Genomic DNA, 26,671 nt, shown 5'->3' with positions numbered 1-26,671 from the left:
GATCTTGATGAATAAAATAAGAAAGAAAAAGGATTTCTGTAAACGAAAATATAATCTAAATAAAAGTTTCCAATATTGTATTAAGCGAAGTCATTGTAGATATCTCTAACAATCGAAAAATCGTCTTACACAACCCTATCTGGTCTTGATACCTAAAGAATACTAAAGAAATTCTTATGAAAATCTTTATTCGGATTACCAGGTGATTTACATTTTTATATGAGAATTACTTTATTCTCGTGGCTGTTCTCACAGGTAGGGAAAGTCTTGGTCTCTCTTTAACTGTAACTTGTAACTTGTTTTTTGTATTATTTATTTTATATAGCTTGGTTTTCTTGTATTGTTTTTATATAATAAATGCGTAGATTTAATCACATCCGGCTTGGTCGCCAAGAAATCTTCCAAACCGATGCATAAATTATTCTTGTGTTTTTTATTATTATTGTCCTTTTCACTGTTTACATAGACATAACATTTATTACTAACAAAACCACACACACATAACAACAATAATTTTAGATAACAATATTTTTTTCCCCTTTTCCCATTCCTGCCCTCCTTTTAATATATATTTTTTATTTGTACCATGTTTCTGTATTACTACAACGAAGTGTTAATAAATAAAATAAATAACGAAACAAAAACTTCCACAGACAGAAACCAACAAAAGTTTTGCCTTATAATACAGGCTCATAATAGAATATAGGCACAAAAGGTAACCAAACGTGATTTCAAATATTCATGAGGCGTTGAAAATAAGATTCCGCTCCGCCTTCCTCTATACAGCGTATAAGTTGATTTCACCAGCTCGTTACAAAAGGGATTCATCATATAGTGTACACTAATATTATTGTTTATAATAACCCAAAGATTTTAGATGTGTTCTTAACGCGGTGATCAGTCTGACTTCTTCTTCTGGTGGCTCTCCATTACTGGAGCTTGGTCAGCGTCAGATGAGCCCACGAGAATATAAGTGCGTGCTCCTATTTCACCATGCCTCCTGCTGATAGAGGACAAATCTCTGTTTTTAATTTATTTTATTATTATTTATTCATTAAGATGTCATGTGGAACATGGTGTAATGGTTGCAGTTCCTTACAAACTTGTGTAAAACAAAAAAAACTTGGCGATTAAAAAGAATGGCGGAGAGTTTATTGCCAGTTCTCTTCCGTTCTACGCCCTTGATTTGAGAACTGGCAGTAAATGTTTTTTTGACGTTCATAAGTGTACATTGCGTTACCTATATAAATAAATAATCTTACTTTGACTGGGGAAAAGTTCTGGCGCTTGATGCTCATCGCAATACCCCTAACGTTCCGAAGCTATGAATTTTTCCTTCTACCAACACGCCGTTTACCCTGGATTTTACCCATTTATAATGTATTTGAAGATGGTAGCGGTTATTGCGCAACACGTGGCGCAGGTACACAACTTTCCGTTGTTTAATGATCAGCCAGACACACGTTGATTATTTGGTGTAAGATACACAGATGTTCAAGAAGTACTTTCACAATTCAAGCAAATGTCAATAGCACACTTACAACGTCGAAGCGTTGTGAATCCACTATTCTCCTTCTATGTATAAAAAAGCAATAATTATAAATCGTTTATGTATGGCGTTGTGTGTGTAAAACAAATACACAAAAGCCTTTACGATCAATGAGACTATGAACGTGAGACACTAAAAAGAATATTTTCTTTTCATGTTATTACAAAAGATCTGCTGCGTGTTAGTGGCTTTATAAATCTATTCATATCTAAATGACTCCGATAATTTATGAACAGTAATACTGTAACATTTTTTAATAAAAAATAGTGGAAAATTCAGTATTTTAAATAAACAACAGTAACAATGTAGGTTTTTAAATAAACAATAGTAAATATGTCAGATTTTTAAATAAACAATAGTAAAAATTTCAGTTTCTTTAATAAAACAATTTTAAATAAATGTTTTCATAATTGTAACCCTACACTAATCCTGTTAAACTTATATTTTAGTAGTTGTTATTTCGACTGCAGTTAAAAAGTAATAATTAAAAACAGTTCGCTGTGACTCCTGAAAATATAAAATATATAAAAAATATATATAAAATCTTATAAAAGCCTTAAGCGATTGAAGGTAAGATACTGTGATTAAAATTTTATTTCGGGTCACCTGTTAAGACAGGAGTGTTTTTATAAATAAATAGATAAATTATATTTTAGTTCCAATATTTCCTTTCCTAAGTAAATAAATAAAAGATGCACAGATTAATGAAACCTTATGTAACCTAGGTCTATTGTCTTTGAACAATTTCGTTACTTGAAGGCTTCCCGCAAGAAAGCTTTGTTGAAGAAAATAAAGGTTCTGTTCTTCCCTCTTTTTATTAAAGTAGCACAATCTCAGGTATTGTCTTTGGAATAAAAACATTTAAATAGGAAAGTAATGTATATGATTGTGAGATAATAATTATTATAAATTTTTGTCAGACAATTACTCCACGAATAAAATACATATAAAAATATATATTTATGTTCATTTAAATTATGACATAGATACTAATTATTTCTCTCTTTTAAATGTTTCTAAATCTGAGATGCATAACTAGGAAGAAAACCTAAACACAAAGGTGAAAAAAATGAAGTAAAGTGCACATATAATGAAAATACCCTAAAATTGGATGCAATTTTATTTCAAAGGCGATGAAGCCCTCTAAATCTGGGCATACTCTACCCAAATTAAGTCTTTGAAGGTATAGAGATTTTGTATTAAAACTAAAGCAGAACTGGAGGCAATTTTTTCGCAAGTTTGGCTAGTAAACTTTCCGTTCTCACAATATTTTTCTTCATTGCATAAATAATTATTTATTGCGCAAATCCATTAATGCAGCTTACCTACCTCGTGATTACTAGGCATGAAAGAAAGTTTATGTGTGAGTATGGTCTCTAGAAATTAAGTTAGCCAATTACGTAATAACTTAAGACCGAAGATCACTTAAGGGGCTGAATAAATTAGCTGATTGGTATTGCGAGACTTGAGGTGTGTTTGATGGCATAAAAGTGTTGACACTAAGATGCATTTTATTAATTCAAATCAAATGAAATCATATGTTAAATAAGTCATCCATACCGTAATGAAGCAATTAAGCGTGAGATGTTTAATGTGTCGAGTGCACTCGATGTTTTATTGATAAGAATATTTAAAAAACGTTATCATTAGTTGGATTTCTATATCTTTTTCATGATCATTTCTAAATCTAATAAGCCGGTTTCCTCACGATGTTTTCCCTCACCGTTCGAGCGAATGTTAAATACGCACATAGAAAGTCCATTGATGCACAGCCGGGGATCGAACCTACGACAGAGATGAGAGTCGCACACCGAAGCCACTAGGCCAACATTGCTCAGCAACTGGTGTTTAATTGATAAGAATATGTTATATCTACATATTCCGTTGCCGCTATGATTACTTTGTATGAGTTAAAATCTAATGAAGCTACTGTTTTGGTCTCAGATTGCATCTGTTTATTTGATATTCTTTCATAGACAAGTGAGTGTTATTCTGTGGCTGACATATATCCTCGATTTATGGAGACATGAGTTTCCTCACGATGTTTTCCTTCGCTATTATATTATACGTTATATCTAAACTATTTTATACGTTAAAAATGTGTATATGTTATATGGTATTTTGAGTCCTAATAAGTATGTTCTTTTATTCTAAAGATGCAATAAATAGTGAAAACTAACTACTTACAGAAGTATTTAGATAAAAATTGCTTAAAAAATAGTTTTCGAAATATATTTTTTTACGTGGACACTGTGCAACAAACAAATAAAAATAATTCAATAAATTTTAGCCCTCTCACCTGTTTTTTTGGCACTACCTCCTTTTCCGCCATTTTTGTTTCGTCGCGGGTACAAATTAATTTTACTTTGACCACACCCCATCACTACCTCTTCACCCACTACACAAAACACTAAATGTAAAAAGCATTTTACAAACACTTGAATTTAAATTTGTTCATTGCACTTTTAGTGTCCCATTCTGCTGAGAAGCCAGTTATTTTCTGAAAAGAAAAGAAGGTAATATCATAATTAATTCTGTTTACGCGATCAACTTTTAGTTGGGTTATGGGCATATACCCGTGAAGGGGTACCGATCGACGGTACTGAAGGTATAGTCTAGTCGACAAGTTGAAAATGGTACAAAATAAAAAAAAGCGTGGAATAAATTAATTATAGTATTCAGAACACACCATAATTTTTTCAAATAAAAAAAAAATTCAATACCTTAAATTAATTAATGTGCCGTACTCGCTTTTGACGCCACGCGCGAATCCTAAAAATGTCACGCGCAGACCTATTTTCAGCGTTAAATTAAAATTATAAATAATGGAGATAGAGTTCCGGAAGTTAGGAGTTTTTTATTGGAAATTTACTCTTCTTTCAGAATCTTTTTTTGAAATTTCATAAATATTAATAGTTTATCAAATATTGGTAAAAAACTAAATGCCATTTTTTTTTTCATCTTTAATTGTTTATAACTTTTGCAGTTTTTTATGTGCTAATACACGCTTTTGGCACATTTTTCTAGACGTCATTCCGGATCCAATGAGCTATCGCACATAATTTTAAGAGCAGTATCTCTATTTTGTACCATTTTCAACTTGTCGACTAGACTAGTAGCTAAGATATAGGATAACAAGATAAAAATAATGTTTAAAATGTAAAAATCTAAGCTGTATTATCTTTTTTTTTTGTCATGAAAATAAAAAAAATGACCTCTTTAGGTCTTGGCCTCAGATTCCTGAATCAGTTTCATGATCATCTCTAGGCCAACACTGCTCTTCTTTTTTGTCATGATTGCAAATTAAATGGGCTTTATTATTATTATTATGGCATATAGTTTTTATGGCAACTGTTGGCCGGAAACCAGCTCCCATCGAGAAATTCCTGGGACAATACGATCAATAGTATACTATTGAGGGTTACCTTTTGTATAAGAAATAAGAATTGACTTTAACTTTATAATGTAAAATTCCTTAAGACAAATTCGCGCGCCATTGTGTGTGGCAGAATATGCGACTTGCGATTGTACCACCTTAACATTTTTGTACCATATTCTTGCAAGAAATAAATTATTATTATTATTCTCTAAGAAACAACAGCCTTCAGCATGCTGAGGTTTTTTTGGCGGCGGTATCACTTAACATGAAGTAATACCCCGTTTGATCATAATATATCTTGCTCATTATATATTTTGATGCACCTTTTCGAAATTTTAAACACGACGAAAAAGTCTACAACATAGTCGTATGATTGGTTTATGGTGAACCTGCGATCTGAGGCCCAGACCTAAAAGCGTTGTAGCGCCATTGATTTGGTTTTTATATATATAACTTTAGAATGGAAAATTTCATCTCTAATAGAAATTGTAGAGGATTGCTTTTGTGTTGAATATGGTTGTTGTATCAACAATGTCGAATTTCCCGACGAAAATGAGAAAATATGGTAATAATCCCATTGAGGTCATAACGCGAGATGAGATTTATTTAAATAAGTTTTGTACCCGCGGGTTCATCCGAGTTTGTTTGTCTAAAATATCACTATAAACATTTTAGGTATATAATATATATATTATATCATATATATTATTATATCTAATAATAATAATCCAGTGGCGCTATCTCTAAATGGGTTGGCCTAAGATTATTTTATTTTATAGACAGGACTACAAACTGAAAGCTTTATATGCTACTAGCCGACCTGGCAAACGTCGTTTTGCCATGTATATCATTTATAATGAAAAATAGGGGTTGATAGTAAAGGGGTGAAAATTAGGGGTTGTATGTATTTTTAATGCTGTATCATAAAAAAAATCTTTTATTTAGGGGTAGACTACCCTTAACATTTAGGGGGATGAAAATATAATAATAGATGTTGTCCGATACTCAGACATACCCAATATGCACACAAAATTTCACGAGAATCGGTCAAGCCGTTTCGGAGGAGTTTAACTACAAACACGCGACACGAGAATTTTATATATTAGATATTACGCAAGAAATTGATTAGAATTATTTCAACTAGGGCACTGTAGCCGTGTTTACTTCAAGAGCTTTATATTATGTTTGGTACCTGGTTAGTTAAGCTAAAGATTGGTTCATGATCCTCATGTACTGTTGCACTCGGGCCTAAGCCAAGAGAGCACAGGTTTTCTCCTATTGTCTTGAGGAATTTGCGTGTTATTTAATATGATTATTGGGACGTTATTGGATTCTGAGAGTCTAATTGATTTGTGTAACTGTTTTGGAAGTATTGTTGGGATTATGTGGATAAAGTGACGGGGCCGGCCTACCTGCTGGTTTAACCAAATTAAGACTAAATAGTCACACACAGAACACACACAGAACTCACACAGCGGTTTTCGCAAACTCACAAAAGTGAGTTACAGAATCGCAGGGCTGCACTACGATCTTCGAAACGTCTTTACAGAGCAAAACTTATGAAGTTTCCATAACTCAAGCGCAATTTAATATAGCTAATATTTATTGGTGAAAGGTTATTCAGAGCCAACCATTACAATTACTAATTGCGATAAAAATATTTTGTTATAAAGAAATTAAAATTCAACGCTGCTGAAGGAGCAGACGATTGTTTGCATAAATTATCTAAATTAGAAAAGATGTAAAGACGAGAAAAAGAAGGAAAATTAGATTTGTTCCCATTAAAAGCTTTTGTACTTCGCGAAGATAAGAACTTTGTAAGGTTTACAATGGAAATACTTTTAAAATACTACAATTAGTTCCAAAAGCGGATAGAGACTTATCTCGCAATAGAGTATTTATTATAATACACTTCTTCACTTTACCCTTAGTATTTTTTTCTTCCTAGGGTTGCCTGGAAGAGTTCACTTGCTAGCGATAAGGCCGCCCGTTGCATCCCTAACAATTAATGTTTCTTGTTTTTATTTCTAACCATGGTTAATAAAAAAACCGCGATAGTATTTTTAATGTATAATAATAAGTATTTCTATACAATAATATAAATAATAACATATGAAAATACAACAATACATGAAGAAATCTGTAACTCCCCTAACTAAAATCCCCAATAGTATCAGTCATGTATTTCTATACCTATATTCGCACTGTTTACACACTGTATAGTGTATACGTACTGCACATGATGTCACGTGCGCTCCATGGCATTGTGATGCGACGTTCGCTCTATCTCACTCTCTCTCTCGATCTTTCTCGCTTGCTCCCTACTCTCGCTCCATGGCTATTTGCTGCATGCTACGTTCACCCTTTTTCACTATCTCTGAATCGGTCTCAACCGCTCTCTCCCTTTTCTTCGACAAAAACGCTGCACATCTTCCTGACGCTAGTATTATTATTATTGCATTTCATCCGTGAAAATTTTACCCTCATGCGCCTAAAGAATGTGCACTTCAAAAATAAATAAATACCCTATAAGGGTTAAATTTATTCGAGTCCTCTGCTGAATGTTGTTAATTTTAGAATTGAAATTAGAACAGTCTATTAATAAATTAACAAAGAACGTTCATGGAACTCTCGTAATCTGGAAACAATGTATCGTAAAGCTGTTTGTCTGATTAAAGCCAGACGCGGGTTTCATAGTTTTTACAATTTCGTTGTATAAAGAACAAATAGAAAACGTATTTTGCGCCGTAAACTGAACCGCAGACTAAGCGTTTGGAATTTAAGGCCACACCACTGTTTTAATCACTACTTTCTAAAGCAAAGATTATAATAAAGCCTTTAAATTCAGATACTTTTACATTAAAGCGCGTTTCTATTCCTTGGAGTTACAATAAAATAAATCAACTTAAGTGGTAATGGGCAACATGGCAAGAGGAACAGAGAAGTGGAGCAAGAAAGTATTAAACTTATGCCCAATAAAAGAAAAAGAGGAGAATAAGAAGGTGGATAGACCAAATTAAGGAAACAGCAGGTGGTTCAATCTTCTTTTAGGGACCTTTGTGTCCTTATTTGGCAAAGGTCTCCTCCAAATCCCGCCATTCCTGTCTGCACTGTGCTGTTGCCTCTTTTTCGTTTAATGTACCTTGCGCACCAGTTGAGGACTTTCTTGCTCCACTTTTTTGGTCTTCTTGCCATGTTCCCCGGCCTTTTCATGCTGATTTATTTTATAACTTGTAACCTCGGCCAAGCGTTGCCTAAGATTTTTGTTATATTACATAGTAGTAAACTATTCAAGAGAAACGGCAGGAGAACACCAATCCACCATGCTTTTTTGGTGGTTATGCCATTAAATTGTAGCTTATATGAAACGTTGCTAATTATTTTGATAAGGATCAATACCTAGGTACGAATAAAGAGCCTTTTCTAGCGGTGGTATTTTAATAAAAAGAAATTAATAAAAGGACGCTTATTGTGACGTAACTATTAAAGATAGAGACATGCTATCGCTACATTTTTCGTAGATAGTGATGTGTCCTAAAAAATTGTAATGTAATGCATCATTTTGTTCTATCATTAATAGTTTTCGCAGCGCACACGATTGAAGGAAGTTTTTTGTTTATTTTTTTACACCTTGGGTTAGATTATTCAACTAACTTTATGTAAGCATCCCTATTTTTTTTAAAAAAGAAACATAACCTATGTCACTCGGGAATAGTGTAGCTTGCCAACGGTGAAATAATTTTTGAAATCGGTCCAGTAGTTTCGGAGCCTATTCATTCCAAACAAACAAAAAATCAAACCTTTCCTCTTTATAATATCAGTACGTATATAGATAGTAGCTTTAATGTCTTAGTGTTTAACGTACTTACGGCAGGTATCTACATTAAAAAGCATCACCAAGGGGGCAATGGATTTTCAATCAACATTCGATGAATAAATCATTAGGTAAGAAGCGACAGAACTTCTCTCTCTAAAATCTATCTCTTTCTATTTCATGACTAGCTACCGATCTAAGTACTAAGTAGCCTATAGATGTTTTAAGAAGCAGTAAATAACAAAGCGACCACTGATACTGCGTCAACTAAAACCTTTGAGTACCCTTCACGTGTGAACGGCAAAGGGCTCTTGGAACTTTGAGATTGTAGGGTGACAATAATTGAAGATTTAGGTGGACTATTTGGGAAAAAAAACCTGACGTACAGAGCAATGGTGGCTTCAGCGTGCGACTCTCAACCCTGAGATCATAGGTTCGATCCCCGGTTGTGAACCGTCTTTTTATGTGCGAATTTAATATTCGCTCGAACGGTGAAGGAAAACATCGTGAAGAATCCGGCTTGCCCAAAACATCGACGGCGTGTGAACAGGAGAACTAATCACCTACTTGCCTATTAGATTAGATACAGAAATTTGAGGCCCAGACCTAAAAAAGCTTATAGCACCACAGTTTTTTTACAGTTATAATACAATAGTTATAAATTAGTAGAAAGCTCTCATTACTGCTAGCACAAACACAGCTTCTCAGCACATAAATGGACAAGTTGAGCGCTTTACACCAGCCTGACTGTCATGTTAAGTTGACAGTTGACAGTTTGAGAATAATATATCTAATTGACATGTTTCTATATTAACGTGCTTCAACCATACCTAACAATAAATCATAAAACAAGTAACAATTATTAAAACTACAATGAAAGTTATTGTTTTTTTTCCAGGTGTCAAATTAACACAAAACATTCCCTTCAAAGCCCATTTCCTCTGAACATATGGTCACCCGGCCCTACAATTGAGGGAGCTACCTTTGTACTACGAAGTAGTTGCAAGTATAAGATCGCGCTAGACAATTGTTTTTCACCCTCGAGTATAGTCTGTAGACACCCGGAGGGCCATTGTTGAGGAGACGGAGTGATAAACTTATTATTATTACTCTTTTATTTTTTATAGGGTGATTTTGTCCCTTATTAGTTCATATGAACACCCCAACTCTATTTTTATAGGCGATGAATAGAGAAATGTATCGTGAAGATTTCTTCTATACAGACTTTATTCAGTCTTTTTTATGTTCATAATAATTTTCTCACTTAGATGTATTCTAGAAATCAAATTAAATACCTAACAATTGCAAATAGTATTGTCTTTGATTAACATAACCTTTACACATTTAAAGAAAAAAAAACTTTTTACCGGATTAAAGTTATGTATTATTATAAATTTAAAATTTTTAACATAATTTTACATTTATCCGTCGTTTCGCGTGCTTTACAAAACCCTCCATCTTTTAGTCGATACCAACTCCGGGGAAATAAATACAGATAATGCAAGTTTCTCTACAGCTGTGATACTTTTTGACATTCAACACCTTTTGTCTTCAGTCACCGTGACCACGCACGCTGTAAGCGAAACGTCGAATAAATTTAAAATTATGTTAAATAATTGTAAATTTATAATAATAGGTACATAACTTTAATCCGGTAAAAAGTTTTTCTTTTCTTTAAACAATTGCAAAGTAAAGACAGAAGATGGACCGCCGAAGCCACCATTGGAAGGAAAGAGAAAAGTGGGAAGACCACAAAAGCTGGCGACATTATAAAAATATCTGGGGAAATGGATGGAAAAAGCAAAAAAGAACCAAACGGAAAGTTCAGGAGGAGGGGTCCATGCTCCTTTCCGGTAAAGGAAAGAAAGACACATAGAGACACAAGACGAATACTAACCTAGATTGTGTACAAAACTAACACCTATTTGTTGACACTACGTGTCTAAAAGCTTACAATACAATAGGATAGGATAGGTGTAGGATCAAACAAGATTATTTTTTCTTATACATATATGGCATATTATGCATAATACAATGACATATAGAAAGATAATATTGGTGACGGTCGGGTAAACATTTGATTATTTAGTAATAATCAAATGTTTTTTTAGATAATATACAAAAAATATAAAACTGTATCCAAAATAAAAACAACAACGGTTTTCTAGGGTCCAATGTTTATTTATGTCCTGAATTTCCTCATTCGAAGCCCAAATAAAAACATTTTATACATTTAATAATAACTTTCTTTAACAGATATAAACGATTATATTATATACAAAACTTGACGTTTCGAAAGCTTTTCAATCGTCGTCAGTGAGAGACTTTTAAATAACTATTTTGAGCTTCATTTAATGAAATTTAACAAAAACTTACAACAATAGCCTACGAATGTGTCGTCTAAGATGCATTTGGATTTTACTCTTTGGTAAAATTGTTTTGTAATAGCTAATTATCGTGACACAGGTCTGCCAGGAACGACATCCACATATATAGTTTAAAAATCTTATCTATTATCGTACGTCGATAAAAGCCCAGCTACCCCTGCGAACTTCGATTCGCCTTAATATGATATTTTTACTTAGCCTACCTCTTTAGTAGCCACATACCAACATATGGAACATTTGCTAAGAGACGGTTCCCGTTCACAATAACAGAAAAAGAAAACTCGTTGGTTTCTAAGTGAAATTTTCCCAATTTTATTTGTCGTAACAAATTCCTCAGAAAAAAGTCAAAAGTCAAAATCATTTATTCATTTAGGTAACATAATCTACACTTATTAACCTCAAAAAAAAAGATATATGAAATTTTACACTGTCAGTTCTCAAATCAAGGGCTACGGAAGAGAAGAACTGGCAATAAACTCTCCGCCACTCTTTTATAAAAGTTTTTGTTTTACACAACGTTTGGAAGGAGCTGTAACCATTACACCATGTTCCACATGACAACTTTCAGAGTTCAAGGAATAAATAAAAAAAAAGATACTGGAATTGGTCTTGCCATCTACAAGTTTTTTATTTAGCAACATATTTTATTATAGTCTACATACGTTATGGAACTATGATTGTCAAAACTATGTTGTTTTAAAATTATATCTACGATAGTTCTGCAAATCGTAACATTTACTCCGATGTAAATTTCGGGTTCACATGTGGCGTTTAATCAATCATATTTCTCGCACCTTATAAATTGTTAGACGTTTTTAGAGATCATAAATCATACTCTGACAATTTTTCGAAACAAACTGCCGCACAATGTAAACAGAAACTGAAAATTTCAGCGTGAATTTTCGTTCAACATAATCCGAGTTTCGAAGTTTACTGTGAATTTGGTAAACTTATTAAGTATTTTTATAATTAATATTATTAATTACTATTTCTTCGACACTTAATAATACTTGTTTTTTGCACTACATTCTAAATAGCAAATAGGGGATAGATAGCCCCTATTTGCTATCGTTAATATCGATATTCACAGTTGTTCCATGCGCATGTTCGACGAACACGTCAATGTTTCGGGTTTTAGCTAACTATAACACAAATTATGAAGATGTTGATATTTGAAGAGGCGGTCTTTGACTTTGTTTAGCAGTAACAATTTAGGTTTTATTTTAAAACATGTATTAATTGTCGTGTTTAATGTTAAATTTCGGATTTCTTTTTTTTTGTCTAATATACTTGTTTTCTGTTTCATCTATCTTGTTTATAAATGTGTTTTGGCTTTGAAAATTTATAAGTATTATATAATTTGACCGTTCGCTGTAAGATTACTTATAAATAAATACATATTATAACTTAAATTTAAAATGCCGTGTACGACTAGACGTTAGTAGGTTCGAACCCGTACGAAAAAAAATAGGAAACCGGCATGCTTTAGACCAAAAAAGTAAACGGCATGTGTCACGCAAAAATGGGTGATCACCTAGTTGAAAACTATCTATTAGAAAATAACAAATGATCACAAGACACATTCAGAAATCAAAGACTCAAGAGGCCGCCTCCTGATTTTTATTGCAAGATATTGTTAGTTAAATTTATATATAGTATTTATATATTTTCGTATATATGTCACAAACTGTTTATAAAATACAACACAGTAAAGTAACGAGTCCCTGAAAACCGGTGAAAATGATTAAAACCCAGTGTACAAATAAACGCATCGTAAAGTGTTCGTTTTAATAGTGTTTGTAATATAAATCTCTTTGCAAGTATCAGTAAAACGGAGTTGCGAAAAGAATAGGAGCTTTGGCGCCAAAACATTTCGTCAGCGAACAAACAAAACAAAACCGATTTTAAAAGCAAAGGTTATTAGTTCGACGTGTAATTTTTAATAGGTGATATTAGATTAAGAGCCATGCTTCACTGATTATTACAACACTATACTGGACACATAGTTAATTAAAATTATTATGGGATTAACATTGGTACAAGTTCAATAACCTTTTTTAACTAGTGGTCGGTCGGTTTTTTTAAATCCTTATTTTTATAGCTTAGCTTATGTTACTCTGGCTTATAACGGGATGATTCTAATAGTAAAATTACATTGTCCAATACTTATTGAGTTTATTTGTAAATATAAAAATACATAATTTCATTCCATTTTATAATTTTAGTAAAAATCGGACCCACGAGTACATTTAGACAGCTTATTTCAAGCTAAATACGAAATAAAATGAATGGTAATCAAATGAAAGTTTGTAAATAAAGGATATGGAGAAAATATATAACGTAAAACTTGCGTTGTGATTGTAACTGGTCAACAAATGTTATTTGTGTAACAAATTATTATGATCAAAAGCTAGAACGCAACGCTTATTCAAAAATACTACTAAATTATTGTACAATTATCAAATTGTAGTAATTTCACCTTGTCACAAAGCACAGAGTAACAAGATTTATTTGTTGCTGTCAGAGGTTTTGTAATCTATGCCTAGGTCGGGCTAAGGTTGACAGGTTCAAGTATAAGCAAATTAGTATTAAATGTCATGGAAGAACTATTGTTTTTTATCGACGTATGCTTAAAATATCTTGCTACAGACCGCATACGAAATACCACCGTGACATTACGTCCAGCGTAATGCAGAAGAACAAAGAAGTGCTTATGACGGTTAAGAAAAGGAAACTATACGAGCTCCTTCAACTCATCATACAAGGCAGTTGCAGGTAGAAGGAGACCTGGCCGCAGACGCACGTCTTGGTTGAAAAACTTAAGACAATGGTTTGGTCAAAGCACCAAGCATTGTTTAGAAGCGCGGTATCCAAAATTAATGTAGCCATGATGATCGCCAACCTTCGCAAGGAGATGTCACTATTAGAAGAAAAATAATAAAAATCGTATATGATATTTTTTATCTACAAATTTTTGATATTGAGTTACCTATTTTTGGCCTTTTTGACTTTTTGATCCTAGATCAGCCTTGAGGTCGTTACAAATACTGTCAACAATTTAATACCAATTAAAATCAATATTAATTAAACTGGTAGTTAGTCAATCGAGAACAGTGGCTGATATGATAATTTATCGCTTATCACTGATAACACATTATTAAATATGACGTCAGTGGAGTCAATTTCAACGATTCACCAGTTCAGGTTTGTTACTTCCAACAGCGTATATATTCCTGGCATTGTATGATTTTTTTTTGTTTTCTTCATTTTGTTGAACATTGAAGATTGCTCGCTATCGCTATTGTTCAACAGTATTACTAACATTCAAAAAAAAATATTCTATTCTATTTCTTCTTATAGTGTCACTCCGTTGTAGCGGTTGGTAGAGGTTGGCTGTCAGTCACTTGAAGCGCGAATCCAACCTTTGAAATCATCATCCCTTTCAGCTATTAGGTCCAATTCTGTTCGACGGCCTCTTCCATATTAGTCCAGTACTCCCTTAGGGTACACAATTCTTTCTTCCCACAAAATATCGCCTTAATTAAAATCGTTACATCTAAATCCCACACCATATATATTGAAGTGAAAATTCTTTAGGCGCATGAGGGTAAAAGTTTTACGGAACGTCACAAAGATGTGCAGCGTTTTTGTCGCAGAAAAGGGAGGGAAGGAGACCGATTGAGAGAGACCTTATAGAAATTATATTTTTAAAATTAAAATTTCGTAAAGAAAATTTATGAATAATTAGTATTTTATATTTTATGCAAAATAATTTATTGGATTCTCAAATTACGAATTGTAAATTAAAATTCCACGTGTTTTTATAATCGAAGAAAAAAATAAAACAATTAAATTCCTAACATATCTTCCTTTTTCCCTCCCTCTAAGTCTCGGAAATCTAAAGTTTTAGATTTGTGGAATTATGAACAGTACCTTAAAATTGGTTTGACAAAGAAGTTTCACTTCTGACATGTGTAGGTACTTTGTACGCACGCACTTTTTTTTACCTATATTAAAAACAGATTGAAATAAATTTGAGGATGACACGTATTACTTCAAATTGCCATTTATCTCACAAATCACGTGTGTAAAAAAGAGACGTGAGATGAAAAGTCGATTCGTAACCTCGATATATTTTTGATATGAAATTTAAAAATGTGAAAAAACTGTTTAGAGCAGTCTTTTATAGAATTTCTACGACTACGTCTAAAGTTCCAACTACGTATACTTTAACTGACCAGCCTGGAAGCCCAGGGTCCTTTGAATTTTCCTGTCCGGTTTTCCTGAGGAAGCTCTTGTACGATGGGAAAAATAATAACAAATTTGTTCTACTCCATTCTATTTTCTTTTCCGGGGCACAAGTTGATTCATTTCGTATGAAGAAAGGTGTAATGGCTGCACCTAGATAAACCAATTTTTGAAAGGCCGGCAACGCACTGGTGGGTAGCACTGATGGGAGGTGGTATCACTTAACATCAAGTGAGCCTCCTGCCCGTTTGCCCCCTGTTCTATAAAAAAAAAAAAAACTAAAATACTTGGCGACTAAAAGTATGGCGGATACTCCTGACAGTTCGACCCGTTTGTTCTAGCTGATTTCACAAATGTTAGTAAAAGATAATTAAAAGACATTTTTTGTAAGTGTCTAGTCCTTTAATGGCCACATTAACTAAATCAACGGTATTAAATATTTCTTTTAGATCTTTAAACCTACCGATAATAAAACGAGTTGCACCAGATTGCTTGCTAACTCAATTGCGGCCCGCTCTGACTATTTTATTAAAACATAATGAAATAAAACCCAGCTTCCAGCTCGGGGTTACGCCAGATTAAATAGCTATATCGTGCTACGACGTCATTGCTGCAATATTAAGTTTATACTTTTTAAATTGTATAATATACTGGCTTTTCCCTACCTCACTTCGCTGTGGCACATTGTAAGTGAATTGAGAAATGATAAATAAAACAAAGAAAACATTTCATATAAGTTTAATTTTGCAATCCTTATGGAGAAAAAATGAAAAAAAAAAATTGACAAAAACAAACCTAGATGCGGATTACATATAAGAACTTTTTGAGTTTTTGAAGCGTACTCAAACCAACATAACTTTTCTATATATATACGTATAGATTAATAATTTATTACCACTTAGAGCCTGTGGGTTAAAGCAGCAAAAGGGTATTGTGGGTTAATGCATCTATTTAGTCAATGGATCCGTTGTCGGCCTTTGAGTAATGTGAAACATATAATATTTTGACGTGTATTTCAAACTTACACCGTTCGTCGTACTCGAAATCGATTATTTAAATAAAAATTGTTTCTGAGAAAGCTCACCTACAAAATGTTTCATATTGTAAGGTCAAGACCAAGGGTTGTAGCGCCAGTTTTTTTGTCGTTCCTTTGTAGATTAATTTATCCGCTTCGTGACCGATGAAGAGCCCTTCATTAGATCTCCATTGTTTTACCTTCATCATGCCAAGGCTTAACAGATTTGACACGTTGACAATATGTACCTAACTAAGACACAATTATTGTTATAAATACACGCATATAGAATAAAACAATGAAACAGAAGATTTTTTGGAAACATACGAGCACCCCACCCCACATACACAACGAAAACCTACATATAAGCTACCCAAAAAACGCTTTCGCCCAACGCCGCGCCTGAAGGAGCTTTTGCTCCTTCAGGCGCGGCGCTATCATCCTTAACAATTTTCATTGACGATTCAAAACTTTACACTTTCGCTAACACGTTTAAACAATCGCCACTCTTTTTAATCACCAAATTTATTTTACACAATGTTTGTATATTATATTACACCATGTTCCACCATGTAATTAACTACAATAAAAAAAAATAACGATACATCCTTTTTTTCTTTAATAAAGTATCTTTTCTTAAAAAAATGTTTTGGATACATGTTTGGTATCGAGTACTGAATGAATTACTTATTATTTCACATTTTTTTGTTTCAATACAAAAAAGAAAACATATTTTAAAAAGTTGGCATATATTGGAATAATCCAGGAATCCAAGACCAGGATATTCAAGAACTAAGCATAAATATTTGGTTGTTATTCTACGTTCTGTGAGACCTAACCTAACTAGTGACCATGCATGAAAAAGGTCAAGGTGAAATAGTCGGAATACCTAAAGCTTCTTGTTAACGTAAACATCCGTCACGCTGGAATCTAAACTATTTACGTACAGCTAATATAATTAAAATGTTCAGTTTACTAAACATTGCCAGTCGCCCACTTTACATAAGATGTTTTAACAGATTATAAATTATCCATTCAAAACGTGGGAAGAATTCTTATTGAAACAGTAGCAAAGTTATTATGAAATGCGTCTTGTATTATATATATTATTTAATTAGAAAACTTAAGACTTTCAAATTGGGTTTATGCTTTAAATATATACACAGAAATACATATACTATACTTACTAAGGCAATACGATAGTGGCAATTTTTTTTATTTTTTATATAATAAAATATATAATATATACTACATAAGATTCACAATATCGCTATTATGACCTGCGGTATTAAGACATATATTAAGATGTCGATAGTGATAGACATCATTTAGTACCTAAGCGAAACTTCTTTGTCAAACGCCTTCTCCGTCGCACATATCCCCAAGGTACAAAGAAACCGAGTACACAACACTTTGATTTTGGGAACATTTTATTGGAAAGAGAATTAGTGTTATTAGAATTCTTATTTATTAAGAAGGGGGTTTGTTAAAAGGCAAGTTCGCGTTTAGGGACAAAACAAAAGACGACACAATGAATAGTTTCATTTTACATAGGGTCGAGCGTTTGTGATTGGACTCTTGCTTGTATCACGATTTATTTTTTATAGAAATGGGCAGTAGGCTCACCTGATGTTGATATAGCCCATCGACACTCTCAGTACCCGAGGGCTCGCCTTGTATGAATTGGTACGCTATTTTCTTGAAGGACCCTAAGTCGATCAGGCGAAACGCGTCATTTTATTTTACAAGCTTCCTGCAGTTTCACCCGCGTTGATTTCGTATACTTTGGAGTTTGGACATATTTAACAATTATGTAAATGACATCGTTATAATTTAGGTAATATACATAAAATCACGATAAACACATAAATCTTCTGAAATCTCTTGGTGAAGGGCGTTCAAGAATCTGTTAGTTTTTTAGATTATCGCGTTATTAGAGGCGAAACACGCGGCTGAGCACTCGCGACGGAGATTATTTTATATTAAGTTATATAAGGATAGGCTTTACATTCTCTGATAGGTCTGACAGATCCCTTTTAAATCTAGTCCTAATATGTTTCATCTTCAAGTTGTGAATTATGCTCTCATATATTTAAATTATTATATTATTAGACTTTGAGTAGGAGCGAAAAGCTCCAAATTGTGTCCCTCAGGGTTATCGGTGAACGTAAAGTGTGAAATAGTTTTACTTTTACTACTTTTTGCTTTAATAAGACATTTTTTATATAGAGTGTAGATATTGACGTGCTTGGTTCTAGTTTCACGGGTGGACCAATAGCTCTGTGTTTACGCAGAAGGCTGATTTCGCTTTCGAGATAAATTGGGAATAGGTGCTCACTGCTCAGTCTTTAGACTTCTGGGCCTGACATGATTTCTGTCAACGTCCTTTACCGCAAGAGCAATGGTGGATTTCGCACATAGAAACCCACTGCCGAAATCCAAACGACCTTTTAGCTTAGAATTTTTAACTAGGTTAACACTTAACTGGAAAAGTTTAAACATTAAACTTTCACAGAAAAGTTAAATATAGCCTTCTATTTTTAGAACGATATTGAGCTTACTATAATTGCTAGTCTATTTTAAGTTTCACCGCGTAGGAAGTATTAATTGATTCATCGGATTGTGACAAGACATAAATGTCATGACGTCAGGCGAATAGAATCAGCTGTCAAATATCAGCTGTCCTATTGACCTCACAAAATTCTGAGAAAAACGTAAAATCGATTAATTAAAGCTTTTCCAGCCCAACTTTATTGAGAATATGTGCGCAGACACATTGTCCGACGTCCGACTATCGAGAATTCAAAATCATTTATTCATATAGGTAACCCAATGCACACTTATGATCTTCAAAAAAAATATTTATGAAATGCTTCTAATTTTACATTTACTGCCAGTTCTCAAATCAAGGGCGTAGAACGGAAGAGAAGAACTGGCAATAATCTCTCCGCCACTCTATTATCCGTCCGTTATCAAAAGCAGGTGCAGGACCGACAGTCCAATTGAAATTTTTCTTTTAAATTCAAAATGGAGTATTTTTAATGTTTGGTCACACCCGGGACTTTATACTTTATGTTCTGCAAAATGCTAGCTAACCAATGACAAATATACATAATATATTAAAGTAACGTATTAAAATAGTAAAAAATATCGTTTTATAAGAAAAACTCGAACAACGCGTATGTATTTGAAACTGTTCGAACATTCGAATAGAATTCGTGAATTTTTATTGAATTGAAAATCGATGTTTTCTAGATGTCAAAAACTGACATATCGAATTAACGTATTACCTAATGCATTGATGCGCAAGCGAGCTGTATCTGGCGGTACAGATACCGGCAAACTTCTTGAGCATTAAATATGATACACACACTCTTTTTTCACAACACTTCTTTCTTCGGCAGCCGTTCTGGCCGCACGAATTTGACGATCAGAACCCTAAGACCTCAATAATAATATCTTTACAATTTTTTGAATGTATTTTGTATTGTAGAAATTACGTGGGAAATAAATAGATAAATAAAAGAAATATCTATAGTAGAATGTTCTGATACAATTAATAGAATTGCTACGGAGCGTTACCTGTTACGGGCGGGTAACCGCAAATAGAGGCCTTCCCTTACAAGACCAAATTGATTCGTAAATTCAAGTATAGTAAAGGAAAGCTATGAAGTTAGCTATATCGGAGACATTCGACATACGAGAGGGCAAGTATGATTATAATAATAATATTATTATACTCATGACATGTTTTTTTTGAGTCCATTTGATATAAATTTAATTACCTAAGGTAATTTATTTATATCATTTAATGAAGAGTGATAGTTTAGTTAAAAACAACAGCATTGAAGGTCAGTGCTGATGGCGCTAGAAAACAGTGTGGAGGCTATAACTCTGACAAATAGGGTTATCCTACAGTGGATACAGAACATAGTGGATCTCTCGGCAATGATGCTGCCAATGCTGATGTTTGCAAGGTAAGGTTCCGCAATAATGCTGGCTGGCCCGTAACCACTTCTTCCCTTGCCCTTCTCGCTATTCTGTATCAAGTGCGAACCTGGATTCTACAAAGATCCACAGAACTCCAACTAACCAATGGACGTAAAACGTGGACTGCAGGTAGTTTAAAATTACAATGCCAGCAGTAAACCTGCTAGTGGCAAAGCGACTTCTGATCATCAATAAAATTAATCTCTAAATAATGATTTAAAGCAATTAGGGGCTACTGTCTCGTTCATCTCACAATCCTAGGCGCGACAGACAGTCCCTTAAGCTGTTTCAGCGCAGAGGAATCAGTCTCCCAGGGGATCCTGAAATGTGTGGCTATGACTTCCCAACGAATAGAAATCCATGGAGCAGTGAGGTCGCATCGTGAAGCCTGCGAAGTTCCCAGTTAAGGCGTATCAATAGTCATCTTTAGAGAAAAAGCCACACATAGTCACTTTGTAGTACTGTACTTATTCGTTTATGTACCAGCGTTAAAGGTACACAGCCACAGAGACCAAACTTTTAATTTTTAATTATTTTTATGATTACTATGTAGGTTAAGTTAATTCTGTATTTTTTATTGTTATGTGTAAGTTTTTATAAAAGTAATAGTGTATTAAATTTAAAAAAAAATTAGTCATTCAAGCGTTAAAATTCAAATTTAATTAAAAATGTAATCCGAATATCATACATAGTCGCCATTACACTGATCTAATAAGGAGCTAGATACAATTTCTATAACAATGGTGACGGCAACAGATGTCTTCACTGAGCTAACGACAATAAAAGATTTCCTTTGAAATCAATTACAGCAAATACCAGATATAACAAATAATTGTAGCTTGAGAAACGTGTGGATAAATCTTGCTATATTTTCCGGTACAATACTTAAACTCCTAAATACGATAAACTTTTTCTTGTATGCTTTCCAAGGGAGCAAAATATTTTCAAGGGCAAAGTATTTAAGGAAAAACAGGAAGTTCGCTTATTTATTTCTAGCACATTTTTATCATCTGGTATGAGATTCACTGAAGTTATTATACATTAATTCATCACTTTTGACAAATTCGTTTTTGATTTTACAGAAAGGTTTTTCTCCGCGCTGTGTTTTGACAGCCAGTAACGTTCATACAATGTTCGTAATAGATCTCTTTGGTGATTGAAACATTTACCAATATTCTAAATTCAAATCAGTAAACTAACATAATCCCCATAGATTAAAAACTACAAAAGTCTTTGTTCACAGGTCAAAACTAGCTGTTTTTTAATTAGAGTGGGTGTGATAAAAATCCAGTATTTTATTCTAAAATATTATTAAAAATGTACTTGATTTGTACTCTTTGACTTTCTAAATCACCAAGCAACCCTTTCAATTCCATAGATCGGAGTAGATGACATTTATAAATGAGACTGATTTCCCGATAAACCTCATTTGAATAAGTCAATTGTCATTAAGGCGTAACGACAGAGATAAAACGTTATTACCAATTCCGTTAATTATGCGGAATATAATTGTATAATTTATAATACAACTAGCTGACCCGGCTAACTTTGTTCCGCCTTAGTCTAATAATATCATTGTTACTTTAGTTAAAATTATTTTAGGATTTCATTACGGTTAACATTAATACAACTTTTTTGCAAATACAGAAATGTTTTATTGCTTGCCATTGCGAAAGAAGAATGGCAGTTTTACACATTAGGCATCTTCTCTCTAGCGTCAATATGGCGATACTGCATGTTAAGCACTTTCTGATATCCAACATCTTTTGATCAGGATCAAAGCATGGTTATGCATCTCATTCACCTCAAGATCGGAATTTCTTGAACTGACACAAATTCGACGTAAAATGATGCGTAGTTTTGTCAACAGATAGCACCATATGGTTTTTGCATTCGATTTATTTATTGTTATTCGATAACTTATCCGATATTTTATTGCTTATTCTGCTATTCGGGACGGAAACAAATCCAACAAATCAAAAACCATGGCAATCGGTCCAGCCGTTCTCGAGTTATAAGTGTTGTAACAAACACGACTTTCTTTTATATATATAGATTACAGGTTTACATCTGACAGACAAAAGACACTAGATTGGTCATGTCGCTTGGCAACGCGTGTTGGTGGTTTTTTTTCATCATGAAACAGATTCAGAAATCTAACCTAAAGAGTTTGTAGCGCCACTCATTTATTTTTAATGACATGGATAAGACTGATTACTTCCAACTCTAATATAACAAAAATCAAAGAATCTGATTCTCTGAACTCGAGTCAATATAGGGACATAGCGTCTTATTATTACTATTTCATTGATAATTAAAACTGTAACACAAGACTGCAATTTCCGTTCTGAGAAGTCTGTCCTATTAAAGCTGCAATTTCAATTTATTTTCATTGAATTCTGTTGTTTTTAGTTTCATTTTCTTGGAACTGTGACAGAGCTTCTAGCTAATTTGAATTTTAAATTCAAGTCAAGTTACGACAAATTACAATTCTTTTGCCGTAAATTATCGCTAGAAATAATTATATCTTATTTCTATCAAATTACCTATCTGTTGTGTGTGAGTGTGGCTGATCAGTGTTGGCCTAGTGGTTTCAACGTGCGTCTCTCATCTCTGAGGTCGTAGGTTCGATCCCCCGCTATGCACCAATGGACTTTCATTCTATGTGCGCATTTACATTCGTGCGCATTAAACTAAACAACTTTATTTAATGTTTCTAGTTTTTGATTAAAAAACGGTTTTACGAGAATATTAATACAACGCGGTTTTCTTTTAACGCGGCCAGGGTCTACCGCGTTATAGGGCGGATTACTGTACATGATTACTATACATACTGCCTCAAAACTCCTGTTTCCTTTTAGACGTTTCTGCTTTTGGACTAGTAAAGCCAAGTACATACAAACCTCTTTTCTTAAAGCTTGTTTAAGTTTAGATACTGATATTCACTGCAAAAATCGCGTTGGTTTATCCGCAGTGCGGCCGTAATCCAAAAATACTATTATATTCGTGGATTCGCGATGCGCTCAAAGGATAAAATCGATCACAGACAGATTATCTCTTTACATTCAAACTCAAATTGGACTTTCGGCAAGTTTTATTAACTAAGTGTTTGTCTCTTTTGTTTTTACTCGATAACTTAGTCGAGATAACTTGAAGTTAAGTTTTATGTTATTAGTTCGTTAACTATATATTTGCTAATTTAAAAACTGTTATGTTTGTGTGCTCGTTAAACAAACTTAATAAACTGTGCACCTCTTTATTTGTATATCAACGTTTTTTATAGATTAACTTAATAAAAAAGGCTTAATTTAAAACAAAAAATAAGTTTTTGATGTCTAGTGTAATATATATAACTTAACACATTCCGGAAACGCACTTGCCAGCCTTCTGGCAATGTAAGCCCATGGGCATGAGTATCACTTAATATCAGGTGAGCCTCCTGCCCGTTTGCCTCCTATTACAAAAACAAGACTCAAATAATTTGAAACGGGCCGGTCATATTTCCCGCGGTTGTAATGATAGATTGGTCATAAAGACCCTTACTTGGAATGGGGAAGGAAAAAAACGCCCAACAGAAAGCTGGGCAGAAGAAAAAAAAGGAGCGAAGATAAGAGGCAAATGGATGAATTTGGAGGAGGTTTTCACTCCGTTGGAGGTCGTGTACTAATATTAAATATAATAACATAAACTCAATGTTATCCTTAGGCTATATTTATTGTATTTTATTCTTACGACTGAGATACATCTTGGTTTAAACATTACACAATTATAATTAAAATATTTTTTAGACGAATTAAGGTTACATTTATTTGATCAAGTAGCCAATTACCTTCAGTCGTTAGTTCCACCTGTCGGTCCCTCATATGTCACACAATATGTTACTAAGCGCAAAACTCGTAAACGGCTGGACCAATTCCAGTATTTTTTTCCTAGAAGTTTGAGGAAGGTTTTTTATAGAAAGAAAAGTATTAAAAAATTGATTTAGTATTTTTTCTGGAACAGCGAACAGTCTCTATGAGGTAGCAAAAAGTTCCATATGTTAGTATGTAGCCCAGCCCACCTTCGGCTAAATAAAAATATCATATTAAGGTGAATCGAAGTTCGCGAGGGTAGCTATTATTGAATTAAAGTCTAATTAATAAGAAACAATAGCTATAATAGAGCAATTAGATTTTTTTTTCCAAATTCTAAGGTCTATGTAATACATAAATACTTTTCAATACGATTCAATATAACGTGCGAAGTGCGTTCAATCACACGAATTTTATATTTGAAAAAGCAATTCTTACAAACCATAAAGTGTCGCTAGTTAAAAATAACTACCGTAAGATATTTGTTATTGGTAGATGAAAAACGCAACGCGCCCTTTTCTATGTCTGGAAAGTTCCGAAGTTTTCCTAGCTACGAATAGTTCTTTTGAATTCAAAACATGCAAGAACATGCCCAATTCAAGACAAAGCAGAAGTTCACTATGCGTTTCAAATGTTCTGTGATACTTAGTTATTTTCAGACACATGACATAATCATTCAATAGCTATTTGATGTATAGTATGAAAAGGGGGAAAGGAACAAAACTTAAGTGTTTATCTTCTTTGAAGCAATTGTTTGCGTTAGTTAAAGAAAAATATGAACGTAGGCTGAATTCTTTTTTCATATTTGATTTTATCTAACTGAAGGACTTATATAAGGCAGTGTTGACTTCAGCCTGTGAGTCCCAATCCCTGAGTTCATAGGTTCGATCCCCGACAGTGTACCAATGTACTTTCTTTCTATGTGCGCATTTAACATTCGCTCGAAAGCGAAAGTCAACGGCGTGTGTCAGGCACAGGACGCTGATCACCTACTTGCCTATTAGAATTAAAAATAATCATGAAACAGATACAGATTCTGAGACCTTAAAACTTTGTAGCGCCACTGATTTTAAAGGATTTGTATCCATGGTTTCTTAATTAATTATAAATATTAAATACAGCAATTATATTTTCATTTGTAACATCTTAAGTGTGTAAAATTATCATTTTATTTATTAAAATTTAAACATGTACAGTATTTACAATTTTATTAATCTACATAGTAATAATAAAAATAATTAAAAATTAATAAATAGAAAATAAAAACAAATTTTAAAGTGTGTTCCCTGTGGTAGTGTACCTTTTACGCTGGCACCACATCCTCGCTGTATTGCGATACTTATTCGTTGAGCGAGGAAAGCACCAGCTGGGTTCACTGGTACTATCTACTGTGATGAATCCTCAATATTCGACTATTTATATTATACAAATACTTCTCCTTATTGTCATAGATTGGTTTGTTGGCATCAGCCATTTAATATCGACATTCAGAGTCTACTGTTTAAAGGCTTCTGCTTAGTTAGACCGCTCAATCGAACTGAGGGCCACACCAACCAGTTCCTGTATTTAAGCAACCAGCATTTGTAATTAACCAGTTTCGTGAAATTTCGTGTACTCGTTCCACGACCGAACCCGAATCGACCACAGAGTCGAACGGCAGTCATAGGAACGAGTGTCAAAGATTACTTTAATATTTATAGTCATTGATTTAATATTTAAAATTATGATAAATAACGTTTAATAATAATAATGACTATGGAGTCATTATTATTATAGACCATTGAATAGTCATTTCGAAATTAACCATTCCTATTAACGGTTTTACACTAATTTGACTTGACGTTATTCATTTAATATGAAAATAATGACAATGGCAACTGACACTAACACCATTGATTCAAAATACTATTAAATTACTACAGACTCAAATAGCCTGTTAATTTGTAGATCTTAACTGACTGGACTTTGAAGTTATTAATTAATGAAAATGGCATTAATTAAAAATAAACGTGATTTGAATAATAAATTTGTAAAATAATAATAAGTAATCACAAATTCATTACATTCGGCCGTCCGACTACGTGCGATCTCCCGACGCACGGTATATAATCATGGAAAGGTTTTATAAATTCAAATAAGTACACTAACAAAATATTTTAGTTTCATGTGAACTAATTGTAACCTATCTATACATTTGGTTTTAATCAATTATTCATTACATTCGGCTATTATTTGGATTCAGATTGATTTTGTGATAGTTCATTGTCACTTTTGTTACTTTCGCTATCAGACGTACTACTGCTGCTAGCTACTGCTTCTAAATTATCATTATGTTCGGACACATTTATATTGATCCACGGCGAATCCTGTCTACTGCAACCACACTATCGAATTTATTTTTGCGTTTACTTTATTACTAAAATTAGTTCTAGATATTT

The 26,671-nt window shown here is 33.3% G+C and overlaps 1 protein-coding gene across 2 annotated transcripts in view; it reads right to left on the bottom strand.

Moving 5' to 3' along the window:
* Positions 1–26,671, bottom strand: part of LOC125063238 (serine/arginine repetitive matrix protein 1-like) — a 66,879-nt gene that overhangs the window by 18,761 nt on the left and 21,447 nt on the right. Inside the window, exon 2 of one of the 2 annotated variants that reach the window (XM_047669576.1) lies at positions 3,849–4,049. The exons of the other annotated variant lie outside the window; for it this stretch is intronic. Within the exon in view, the coding sequence (XP_047525532.1) occupies positions 3,849–3,930 (82 nt within the window). The 5' untranslated portion in view covers positions 3,931–4,049. The remainder of the gene's footprint in view (positions 1–3,848; positions 4,050–26,671) is intronic. 2 annotated transcript variants of the gene reach the window in all.

This window comes from Pieris napi, chromosome 3 (genome assembly GCF_905475465.1).
Source record: "Pieris napi chromosome 3, ilPieNapi1.2, whole genome shotgun sequence".
In the NCBI taxonomy this organism is placed as follows: domain Eukaryota; kingdom Metazoa; phylum Arthropoda; class Insecta; order Lepidoptera; family Pieridae; genus Pieris; species Pieris napi.
This window is presented reverse-complemented; position numbering and strand designations above follow the sequence as displayed.